The 12,117-nt window shown below is 55.7% G+C and overlaps 1 protein-coding gene across 13 annotated transcripts in view; it reads right to left on the reverse strand.

Moving 5' to 3' along the window:
• Window positions 1-749: 749 nt before the first annotated feature.
• The window catches only part of FGFR1 (fibroblast growth factor receptor 1), a 47,130-nt gene continuing 35,762 nt past the window's right edge, over window positions 750-12,117 (reverse strand). For 9 of the 13 annotated variants that reach the window (XM_037055393.1, XM_037055392.1, XM_037055385.1 and 6 more), the window contains 13 exons: window positions 11,933-12,056; window positions 10,754-10,944; window positions 8,715-8,859; window positions 6,466-6,668; window positions 5,507-5,652; window positions 5,159-5,280; window positions 4,632-4,742; window positions 3,927-4,117; window positions 3,018-3,140; window positions 2,700-2,770; window positions 2,222-2,359; window positions 1,951-2,056; window positions 750-1,833 (listed from right to left, as the gene is read on the reverse strand). In XM_037055393.1, coding sequence (XP_036911288.1) covers window positions 1,657-1,833; window positions 1,951-2,056; window positions 2,222-2,359; window positions 2,700-2,770; window positions 3,018-3,140; window positions 3,927-4,117; window positions 4,632-4,742; window positions 5,159-5,280; window positions 5,507-5,652; window positions 6,466-6,668; window positions 8,715-8,859; window positions 10,754-10,944; window positions 11,933-12,056 — 1,848 coding nt within the window. In that variant the 3' untranslated portion in view covers window positions 750-1,656. The remainder of the gene's footprint in view (window positions 1,834-1,950; window positions 2,057-2,221; window positions 2,360-2,699; window positions 2,771-3,017; window positions 3,141-3,926; window positions 4,118-4,631; window positions 4,743-5,158; window positions 5,281-5,506; window positions 5,653-6,465; window positions 6,669-8,714; window positions 8,860-10,753; window positions 10,945-11,932; window positions 12,057-12,117) is intronic. The other 4 variants (XM_037055389.1, XM_037055387.1, XM_037055390.1 and 1 more) reach the window with 1 other exon arrangement.

The raw sequence follows: 12,117 nt of genomic DNA on the forward strand, positions 1-12,117 counted from the left end.
TGAGCACTAAGTTCTGCGGAGCCAGGACACACTGATAACCAGCAGGTGGCAGAGAAAGTAAATTTCCGAGCAGCCAAAAAACAAACATTCAGAGAATTTTTTCCCTTTCCTAAGGGATGGGGTGGAGCTTGTACAGGAAGAACTATAGGAAGCCAAGCTCTGTGATAGTCCCGACACGTGCAGTTTGGTCCCATGGATAGAGAAGACCCGTGTGTGGGAGGACCATGAACACAGGGCAGGCCCAGAAATGCGAAGCAAGGAACCTTGATGTGGAACCGGTCTTAGGTGACTGTTTTCCCTTTCACAGCAGCGCAGGCAAAACCACACACACAGAGGGGTAAACACACGTCTGGGTCTGGGTTTCTGCAGACCCTTGTGGTAACAGTCCGCAGGTTTCCTCTGCCTCCTCGGTGCTGCCCCTTGGCCCACGCTCCCTCTCTGACCTCTGACCTACCCGACCCCACCAGTTTCCCCGGTTTGTGGTTGAGGGCTCTGGGGTCTTGGCCGTTCACCCAGCACCTCTGGTGCCCTGACAGGAGGCTCCTGGCCATTAGGCAGAAGTCTTCTTTTCCTGCCTTTCCAAAAGCATCCGAGAGGCCTGAGGCTTGTCTGGAGGCCTCAGTACAGGACCTAAAAAGGAAGAGGTTAGGAGGACACTGCAGGAGCCTGCGTGCCCTGGGGATGGACAGAGACCCAGGGCCCATGGCTCTTGCTCCGTGGACATTCTCTCCTTTGTCACACAGCCCATATAAAAATGAAGCAGCAGCAATTTTTATTTGAGGGACCTAAACTGAAAATAGGTTTAGAACATAATTTAAAAAAATAAAACAGCAAAAGTAGCAAAAAATATATGACCTTTTTAAAAACATTTTCCTTTTTTTTCTTTTTTCTTTGTTTTTAATATATAGCAACTGATGCCTCCCAGCCACCAGGAGCATCTTACCCAATGGGTAAATCTCTGGTAACGACCCTTTTAAAAAGACATGTAAATATATACTCAGATTTATACACTTTGTGTTTTCTTCATAGCTATGTACAAAGCCCCCAGTTTGGGGCTGGGCCCCAGGGCCTCGACACTGCTCCCAGCCTTTGCCTCCCCACCTCTGGTGCCAGGCATTTGGTCAGCAAAGCAAATTAGTATCAGAATTAATAAGCCACTGGCACCATATCTCTGGAGCAGAGGTCACTGTCAACCGAGGCCCGGGGCACTGACGTGCCCTCCCTACTACTGTGGCCACGAGGACGAGGGACCTGCCATCAGAACTCAAGGGCTTAGGGCGAACAGTGAAGCAGGCAAAGCCAACCCGAGAAAGCGGAGTCAGCTCTCACATGAGTGCCTGCTCAGTGCCGCGGGCACGCCTCACCTCCCACTCTCTAACCCAGCAGGCAGTGCCAGGTGGCAGGGGGCGGTCCTGGTCCCACATTTGGGAGGGAACGGAGTGGCCATCAGCAAGTACCTGCCTCTCCGCTCCTCTCTCCTAAGCAGGCTGAGAGGAGGAGGAGGGGTGAGCTCGGTGGGGTGAAGGCCTCAGGTAGGTAGCTGGCTCCTGCCAGCAGGAAGGGGGCAAAGGGGAAGGCAGTGAGTCCAGCAGGGGGCAGTGGGTGAGAGATGCCGCAGAGGATGAAGTTCGGGGAGGGGCAGTGCTGGGGTGCTAGTCAGCGTCGTTTGAGTCCGCCATTGGCAAGCTGGGCTGGGTGTCGGGGCAGACAGGGCTCCTCAGGCAGCGGCTCGTGAGAGAAGACAGAATCCTCCCCTGAGGAGCAGGTAGAGCTTCGGGTGTCGGGAAAACTGGGTGAGTACTGGTCCAGGGGCATCGACAGGTCCAGGTACTCCTGGGACAGGAGAGACCAGAGAACAACGCGTCCTGCACTCTCCTCCCCGAGGCAGCTTCCTCCACAGAGATCTGCCCGACTGATGATGCCCGAAGGTCTGGGATGGGACAGCCTCACCTGGTTGGAGGTCAAGGCCACAATGCGGTCCAGATCTTCTACTAACTGCTTGAAGGTAGGTCTCTGAGAGGGTACTGCGTGCCAACAGTCCCGCATCATCATGTACCTGCGGCAGGATTATAAGGTCAGGGGAGGAAAAACAGGCAGAGAAACTAAGGGGAGGGAACGACCAGGAAGGGTCGTTCATCGAGGCAAACGCCCCTTTCTTCCTCTTCCCGTCCAACCCACTCCCCCTCCGGGGCCTAGACCTTGGGCATCTTCTCAAGCTTACAGCTCATTGGTGCAGTTACTGGGCTTGTCCATGCGATGGCCCTCCTTCAGCAGCTTAAAAAGCTCCTCCACAGGCACGCCAGGATACGGGGAGCCTCCCAGAGTGAAGATTTCCCACAGGAGCACCCCAAAAGACCACCTGTGGATGAGCACAGAGCCCATGGGTGCTGTGGGCACAGGCTGGGCCAACCTGGAGTCCTTTCCATATTTCTTTCATTAGCACGTCAGATACTCATCCTGAACCCCCCGCCCCCCGCCCCCAGTACCAGTTCTTAATTCTAAGGGGAATACCAGAGGACAGTACAGCAAACAGACTGGCCTTGCAAACCCCAGGAACAAAGTAAATGGCTACAAACAGTGTTTTGTTTTCTCTCCGAGGTGGCAGAGACCCTCATCAGTCCACAGGAGAGGGCAGGACCCTGTCCTGCCAGACATTTTATAACCCAAGTATCCCTGGCAACTGCAGGTTTGAAACTCACACGTCGCTCTGGTGGGTGTAGATCCGGTCAAACAGAGCCTCGGGTGCCATCCACTTCACAGGCAGTCGGCCCTGTGAGCAGCACGGGGACGGGACGTTGGGGGTGGCCCAGGGCAGGGGGCAGTGAGGGGACAAGGAGGGTGGGTGAGCGACTGGGCTTGGGGAAGAGTACAGGTAGGCAGCTCATCCTGCCACGCGTGTCTCAGGCAAAGCCACCCGCCCCGGGTCGTAGCAGAGACGTCACGTGGAAGGAGAGCCCAGCACAGCAGAGCCCTGCGCAGAGGACACGCACGCCCCTGGTGGCCTCGTCAGCACTTACATTGGTCGTCTTTTTATAGTAGTCAATGTGGTGAATGTCCCGAGCCAGGCCAAAGTCTGCAATCTTCATCACATTGTCCTCCGTCACCAGGACATTTCTGGCGGCCAGGTCTCGGTGTATGCACTGCGGAGGCAGAAGGGGAGGCCAGGGGAGACAGAGATGGGAGAGAGGGGGACCGGGGGCAGATGAAGGGGTGTAAGGCTCTAGGGCGAACAGCCATAGACGTGTGTCGGCGGCCAGCTGTCCGAGTCGCCCTATATGCCAGCGCTCACCCTGCAGCTGGCAGGTGGGCCCCCTCACCTCCCAGGCGTCCCCCTGACGCACGTCTCGCCTCCTGCGCATCACAGTCCCCCGCTGGGAGGCCCCACTCCTCCACGTCAAACCCAGCCACCCAGGCACCTCCAGCTCCAGGCCTCTCGGCAGCAAACCCTTCGTATTTGCCTCCTTTCCTCATCCTTCCAACTTTTAGCTTTAGATTTTTGCCCAGAAAGGCTGAACCTCTATGCTTCTCTGCGGATTGTATAGGTGTGTGCTCATGAGCTCTGCCCCCCAAGGCCCAGCACAGCCACCGTGGGCGGGGGCCAAAGCCAGCGCTGAATGAGCACCAACAGCTGTACCAAACACACTTCATTTTACCCCCTTAACTCCCAATAGAAGTAATATTTCTTCTTATTTTATACTTAAAGAAACAAAGTGGCAGAGCACAGATTTGAACCCAATCTGACCCCAAGGCCACACGTAGTGGCACTGGCTCTCCTGACTCTGATGTCCCCTGAGAGCCTAAGACAGCACATGGAGTCAGTGCTCAGTATGCCCACCATTCCACCGGAGGACAGAGTCATAAGCTGGAGTGTGAGGAGGGCTCTGTCCCCACCTGACCTCACCCAGGGGGGCCATCGGGGGCCTTACCTTCTTGGAGGCGAGATACTCCATGCCTCGGGCCACCTGGTAGGCACACGACACCAGGTCCCTGGAGGAGAGCTGCTCCTCTGGGTTGTGGCTGGGGTTGTAGCAGTACTCCAGCCCGGGAGGCCTGCGGGCCTGCAGGTACTCCCGAAGGTTGCCCTTGGAGGCGTACTCCACGATGACGTACAAAGGGCCTGGGGGGTGGGGGCGAGGAGGCCGTCAGGGCAGGCAGGCCAGTGCACAGGTTCTGCTTCACCTCAAGAAAACCCCACTCCCAACGACACACTCTAACCTAACCTCCCCTTCAGGAAACCAGGGGGATTCATTGCACTGCTGAGAGAGAGAGTCAGGAAAATAATTCTTCCCAGCACAGTCCAGAATGTTCCCGAGCCAAGCTGGGGTTAGGAGCCCTGATCCAGACCACAATCGCTACTCACCCGTTCCTATCCACATGCTGTGTCTGAATCTAGGTGCCTGTATTCTCAGGTGAACGCCGATGGGCATCAGTCCGGACCAACTTCCAACTACTGCTAACCCTGCCTCCCGCCTTCCCCCACTTCCCCAGCATGGCTGACCGATGCTTGGTCACTGATACCTCAGCTCAGTATCTTCTCCCCGACAGCCTCTGCTATTTGAGTGGCAGGCCCAGGGCCCCATCGGAGACGCCCCCCTGGAGGGGCGGGAGAGCCGGCCTGACTTAGTGCCTACCATCCTGCGTGCAGGCCCCCAGCAGGTTGATGATGTTCTTGTGCTTCCCGATCATCTTCATCATCTCCATTTCCGAGATCAGGTCTGACAGGTCTTTCTCCGTTGCATCCGCTGTGCACACAAACGAGAGAAGGGGTTGAGACCCACGTACTTTGGAGGAGAGGGTAACAGGAGAAAGGCTAAAGGTCAGGGGACGAGGTGAGGTGTATGCCCGAGGAGTCCCCTTTCTCCTGGACTGGCTTCTGTCCTCCCCTGCCTCCTCCCTTTCATGACCGCTGTTGCTGGAGTACACGGTGATGACCGAGGCAGAAGCTCTGGTAAGGAACATCAGCTGGCAGTGGAACGATCCCAAGGTCAGGGCTATGTCAGGGTGCAGAGTGCCCCCCCCCTCCCAGGCAACCCTGGGCAGGCCATGTAGCGGGGTGGGCAAGGACAGAGCCCCAGAGGGCTGGTCCATTTGGCCTGAGGCCCACAGTTTGCTCGGCAGGGGAAGGGATCATTTGTACCAGAGCGGAAACGTCACTTACACTTCAACATCTTCACAGCCACTTTGGTCACACGGTTGGGCTTGTCCTTGTCCAGGCCAATGGCCTCTGCCAGCACGACCTGCCCAAAGCAGCCCTCTCCCAGGGGTTTGCCTAAAACCAGTCTTTTGGGGAGACAAAGGGTGGTGTTAGATGGGGCTGGTCAAGTTCAAACCGTGAGAGGACACCCCCATCTCCACCTCTCCATATTCCCCCCAACTGTGGGCAGAAAGTGGAAATGATTTTTCCTGGATATACCTGGTGCACCGTCACCCCCTGAAGCTCTTGGCACGCCCACCGCCCACCACCAGAATAACGAGCAGGGGATTCCTCTCCAGCTGAGTGTGCTACCTGTCTCGGGGCAGCTCCCAGCGAGGATCTTCGGGAAGCTCATATTCGGAGACCCCAGCCAGCATGGGGGTTCCGCTGGAGGAGAGACGTGAGGGCCGAACAAGCAGAACCCCCGAGTTCATGGACGCGCTGGAATCTGCCGACACCTACAGAGAAGTGTGAGGTCACCCTTCTAGCAAGGCGCGGGGGCATGGCGCCGATTCCTCCAATTCCTCATCAGGGCTTTTGGCCCATGGCAGAGGTACGTGTCTGTTACCTGACATCCCTCCCCCAGCACAGAATGGCAGAACGAGCAGAAGAGGTCAGAAGACCCAAGTTCTAAAACGGACTTCTTTTTGCCACCAACTAGCCTTACGGGGCTCGGTTTACTCACTTTTCACACCAACAGACCGTATGTACCTCTTCCAGACAAAAACAATCATTGCAACAACAGCTCTATCTTGTCCTGATTGTGAAAACCCTGCCTCTGATTATGAATTCCTAACTCCCAAAGTATCTCCCAGAATTGGCACAGTGTGAATGTTCCCCACTCTCCCAGCCTTCACCTTCTGCTCATTTCCTTGGAGGAGGGGAGTGTGGGCGCACAGGAGAGAGGGCAACATGGGACCCAATTCAGGTCCTCCTCTCTACTCTGTGTATTTGCACCTCTAACTGGCCACTGGGGTAGTTCAAAAGCAATATCCAATCTACATTCGCCCCAGCTAGGACCTTCTCTAGATCCAGGTACCAGGTGAACAGGGGACTGCAGTTAGGGTACGGTGTGCATAGGAAGTTCATGGGGTAGAGAACCAAGCCCTGGAGTGCACGGGTCAGGACATTCCACCCCTGGCCCAGGCGCCAGAAAGCAAAGCAAAGTAGGTTGGGGACGGTGGCGAGGCAGGAAGTTAGGGGTTCCTGGAGAAGCCCCAGGGGCACGGGAAAGAAGGGGTGCAGAGCGTGCAGACCCCCTATCTACTTTCTGTTACCTGTCTGCGCAGAGGGATGCTCTTGGCCAGCTTGTGCACGGCCGTCTGGCTGTGGAAGTCGCTCTTCCTGGTGCCGCCCTTCATCTTGTAGACGATGACAGACCCCACCATGCAGGAGATGAGGAAGGCCCCCGTGCAATAGATGACAATCTCCAGGTACAGCGGGGAAGTCATCACTGCAGGCCTCTCTTCCAGGGCTGAGTCAGTGGGAACAGGGTGTCAGCAAGCTTGGGGGCCCAGCCCATGGGGGCTCCCTAGCTACTAGCTCCCTAAGAAAAACAACACCGTATCCTTTCCTCTGGGGATCTTGAGGGCAGAGAAGAATCCTAGCCAAGACTGGGGTTCTGGCACGGAGGGGACCAGGCTGATCTTTGAGGCTTGCTGATCTGACCCGAACTCTCCACGAGGGATGGGCTAGAACTTGCTACATGTGGCCCATCCTCATAAATTCAGGAGCCCTCCTTCCTCAGCTAGACTGTGGGACTAGACAGGTACCAGGCCCCCTGCAAGGGACAGCTGAGAAGTTTCTTCTCCTGGTTGCCTTTCTCAGCCTGCTCAGGGAAACACGTGGTCCTTCTCCGCAGTGCCGCGGCCCAGCGGGCACATGCTGATCACACGGGGACAGATCAGCCGTCTTACGTCTGACGGTCTGAGGGCGGGGAGGGCGGCCTGTTTATTTCTGGAGGCCTCAGCACCAGGCACACAGCGGCACTCCCAGAAGGAGGACCGGCGAGGGCGTGAGGCGAGGGCGTGTCTGTGTCCTGGCTTCATATCTCACCTTTCACCCATGTCGTCTGTCTCAGGTCAGACGTGTAAACAGTTACACCTAGCCAAACCGCAGGCAAGACTGACTAAACTTCCAAACACGTCTGTCTGTGCTCCTCCAGATGAAAAACGTAAACTTTGCTGCGGTTCCTAAGACTGCTTCCCACAGGCCCTGACTCCTAAAACTGAAGAAGGCAATGGTGGGGCAGGGGGGAACGGATGTTTTATTCTGTTCTCCCATCTTCCACTAAGCATCCACCCCGTTCCCACGGAAGCCCATCCATCCAGCCCACAGTTCCCGTCCCCATGAGAGAATGTGAGGGTTGACGCCCAGCACTCCCAGTGAACCCGCACCCTATCCCCACCAGCGCGAACGTCCCTCTTCCTTCCACAGCCCTCCTCCCAACCCTTCCCTTCAAAATCCCCCAGCCAGCCACAGAGGCAAGCTCCCTGGGGACCTCCCCCAAGGGGAACCAGGGGTGACCCCGATGGAACCCCAAGAGAATTTGGGGCTTTGACAATGAGACTGCAGAGCTGATAACAAAGAGAGGTGCTTCTGTTTTTCTCTTCCCCCAGTGTTGAGAAACGAAGACAAGGAGTAGGAGCATACACAGACAAAGACGGTGACAACGATAAAAACAACACTTCTCTGCCTCCAGCAGGGGCAGGATCAGACCCTGTTAGGCAAGCAGGGCAGATGAGGACAGATAGGAGAGGGCAGTCTCAGCAGTAACAAGACCAGCACAGCACCCAGACCCACGTGCAGGACCCCGAAAGAGGCAGCGACAACCAGCTCCAGCCCTGCAGTCACCAGCCCGCCACCCTGAACAGGCCTCAGGCTCCTTCCTTCCCAGCCCAACACACAGACCTCCCTTCTTGGGAGAGGAGATAGGTCAGTAGTCTAAGAGGATAAATGGGCACCAGCCTCCCGTGGCTAGGCTTTGGTTATGAAGCTCAAGTCCGTGTGTCTGAATAGAACCTCTCCTGAGATCAGAGAATGGCCATACAGGAGGGTGGGTTAGCATTGCTAGCAAGTAGCAAGCCCCTCTTTACAGAGTGCCTACATTCAAGTTAGAGAAGAAGTGGGGCCATTTCTGAGACTCTGGGGGCTGTGAAAAAAAAGGACCAGATATGTCGGGGACGGCTGCTGGACCCAAGGACGGAAGGAGCCTGCCCTGGAGGAGAGCCCAGCTACAGGTTAAATCCAGATCTCGTGCATGCATTACATTGGCCCAGGGGAGAGCCAGATGCAGGTGTGCAGGCGCGAGGCCTCTGTGCTCCTGCAAACGAGGAAAGCTCCTGTGTGAACCTTGAGGAATTGACCCTCGAGGTTGGGCAAATTGCTGGAGCTATCCACTGGCCCATGGAGCCCATTCCTCAACTTCTCCTGGCTCTGTGTCTCCCCCAGCCCCGCAATGCATGCTCCCCCCGTGCCCCTGGCGAGGGCAGGACATCGAGAGGAGAAGTGCAGTGTATACCTTCCAGAACGGTCAACCATGCAGAGTGATGGGAGAGTCCGATAGAGTTACCCGCCAAGCACGTATACTCCCCCGCGTCCTCAAAGGAGACATTCCTTAAGTGAAGCACTTCCATCTCTTTGTCGGTGGTATTAACTCCGGCCGTCTAGAAGAGACAATGGAAGCAAAATGGACAAGCACAAGACATGAGACCTCTAGGAGACACACAGGAAGGGAGGAAGGAAGAGGGGGAGGGAATGACCAGAGGAAGAGATGCTCCCCAGCGTCTCCTTTGCAACAACGAACAGACAAAACCACCAGGCAGCGAGACCTGTTAGAGGAAGAGAGTGAGACCCTGAGGGAGGAACGCCGGCAGACCTGAGACGATGAGGGCTGGTTACGACCCTTCACCAGACGCTGGCAGCCCCTGGCCCATCCAAGCATGCGGGCAGTGGGCAGCATGGAGAAATGGGGCCCGGCGGGTGGGGGGGCTGTTTGGTTTCAGGTAAAGAAAGTCAGAGGGCACACACAGGAGGGAGGGAAGGGTACTGCAGTCTCTCTCTCTCTCTCTCTCTCACACACACACACACACACACACACACCCGCACAGCCTGAGGATGGTGGTTTGCAAGGGAATTCCCGGTCCCTTCTCAGGCCCACCACTCACACCTGCAGGGCGCACCATCATGATGCAGCAGACTGTCCCCGCGAATGCGCACACAGCCAAGGAACACACAGAGGCACAGAGGGAGCAGACACCAACACAGTACCAAACCAAACCAGCCTCCCAGGCCGGGTATTTTTCCATGGCTCTGGGCACTAGAAATACAGCAGGATAACAGGGAGAGTTGGGGGCTGGCTCCCCCACCTGCCCCAGCAGCCTGGGGCCGAAATCTAACTCCCAGCACAGGGCCCCATCCGTCTCCCCGTTACCTTTTGCCTCAGGTCTGGTGACAGTGAGCCACGCAGACTGGTTAGCTTCACCAATATAATTGGAAACCTTACACACATACTCCCCGCTCTGGGCCTCTGTCACATTGAACAGGGTCAGCACTTCCGCATCCGAGCTATTAATCCCCGAATGCTGGAACAAACCAACGACACGCCAGTCAGTTGGGCAAACACTGAGATGTGGCCACACTTCGCTCCCACGTAACCTGAAGGCAGGGAGCTAAGCCAATGGAGATGTTAAGTGAGATTTATCATCCTTCCCTTTTTAGGGGGATACGATAATTCGTCTTCGGAAGTCCAAAGTATCTGACTGCAAAATAAACTTAAAAAAAAATCACTGCCCCCCAATCAAACGCTGTTTGTATTGAACCCAATCCTGTGGGACCGGGGCAGGGACTGGCCAGAGACTGTGTCCAAGGCCACAGCCCCATTTCCTACACCGCAGTCTCAGCACCGGGGGTGACGGGAAGGGACGGCCAGCAAATCTTTGGGACAGCCAAGGGAGGGGAGGATGAGGTCTAACTCTGGGACGAGGAGGTAAACCACTTTCCCAGCTTCTGGTTCCTTCCTGTAGCAAGATCCACTGGAGAATTAGGCAATTACCTTCCCTGGATTAATGGAGCATTCAGGGACAAGCAAATGTCTGGGAGTGAGAGGAAAAAGGAAGAAAATGCCATTACTCCTCATACTGCTTAGAATTGACCTGTGGCATTTGCTTTTCCAACTCCGCCGAAGCCAAGCCCTTATCATTCATTCCTTCACCCCACTTGCCAGAAGAACGAGACCTGGAAACAGGGCCGGGCCTGGGAAATGTTTGCTGGAAAGGCTTGGGTCCTGGGCAATGGGAAGGCAGGAGTCCAAATGCCTTCCTTGGGGAGTTGGCCCAAAGGTCTGAGCAGTCACTCTCAAAGCTCTTTAGAAACCAGCGATGCCCACCTCCCCCCCCCCCCATCACAGCTCCATTCTGTGACCTATCACTAGTCCTGGGGAATGTGGCTTAGGTCCCTGTCTAAGGTGGAGCATGTGTGCCTGACCACAGCTACCTGGGTCCCAGGAAACACCAGTCTCCTTCCCAGCACCCAGCCCAAGGAGACTGGGCTCAGGATTACCTTTAGGATCTGGACATAAGGCAGGTTGTCTGGACCGATCTTACTCCCGTTCACCTCGATGTGCTTTAGCCACTGGATGTGGGGCTGTGGGTCACTGTACACCTTACACATGAACTCCACATTGCTGCCCAGGGCCACTGTCTTGTTGGCAGGCAACCCTGCCTGCAGGATGGGCCGGTGAGGGGACCGTTCTGTGGAGGAAGACGAGAGGTTTGTCGGGCCCTGCCATGGCCCACTCCTGGCCGGAATGGTGACAGAAAACATCCCAAAGACCATGAAGAGAAGCACACCCCCCTCGGCTTTGCCCCAGCACCTCTGCTGAGCTCCTAAAGCCTGAGCTAGAAGGGCCACTCTCATGTCAGGCCCTTCTTATAGGTATAAGAAGTCTCTCTTGCCTTAAGGAAGAACCCTATAATTTGCCACGCCCTCAAACCTCAGCACAGCCTACTTTTCCTTAACTAAAATTAGAGTCACTTAGACTCGTGTTGTTCAAAGTGTGGTCCAAGAGAAGCAGCCCAGCATCACCTAGGAGCCTGTTAGAAACGCCAAATTGCAGACCCTACCCCAGACCTCCTGGAGCAGAAACTTCTTTTTAGACTATGTCTCCAAAACCAGGGCAGAATGCTGACTGTGAAACTCTTTCCCTAAGATCCCTAGGATGAAATTCAGAATGTCAAGAGGGAACAGGCTGCAATAACAATCCTCGGGTCTCCTGCGATGCCTGGGGATTGGTACGGGCCTGGAGTTCTGCATTAACTACCAGTCCTCCCCGAGCCAGGTTTGATCTTCTGCGCGGTGGGAATAACGGTGCCTGCCTTGCAGGGGTGCCAGGAGAACTGCAGGTGATGTGTTTAAAGTGCTGCGCATACTGTTGACATTCACGAAGCAAGAGCTATTACACTGAATTTAACATCGCCATTCCAGTCGCCTCTCCAGCAGAGACTCTCAATGGCACCTTTCACTTTCCAGTGAGTCACGGCACCATCTGATCCTCTCAACTCTATTGCAGTTAAGTGAGGCACAAAAGAGCAAAGGGACCTGCTTAAAGCGAGAGAGCTGGAAAGTGCCTCCAGCCCCTTGGCTGTATCCCTAATTACACCTGGACCCAGGGCTATTCTCCTAACACCCCTACTCTCCTTCCTCTACACTGCCATTCCAGGTCGCCATTTGCATTCTTACCCACAACATCCAGCTGGTAGGTGTGGTTAATGCTGCCGTACTCGTTTTCCACGATGCAGGTGTAGTTGCCCTTATCAGAAGGCACCACGGAGTCCATAATGATGCTCCAGGTGGCATAACGGACCTGAGGGAGACATGCCAAAGGGCTCCACCAAGGGTTTGGAGGAAATGCAGGCAGAAGTCAC

The sequence above is a fragment of the Sturnira hondurensis genome, unplaced genomic scaffold, assembly GCF_014824575.4.
Source record: "Sturnira hondurensis isolate 20B ecotype Veracruz unplaced genomic scaffold, ASM1482457v3 Scaffold0008640, whole genome shotgun sequence".
Taxonomy (NCBI): Eukaryota; Metazoa; Chordata; class Mammalia; order Chiroptera; family Phyllostomidae; genus Sturnira; species Sturnira hondurensis.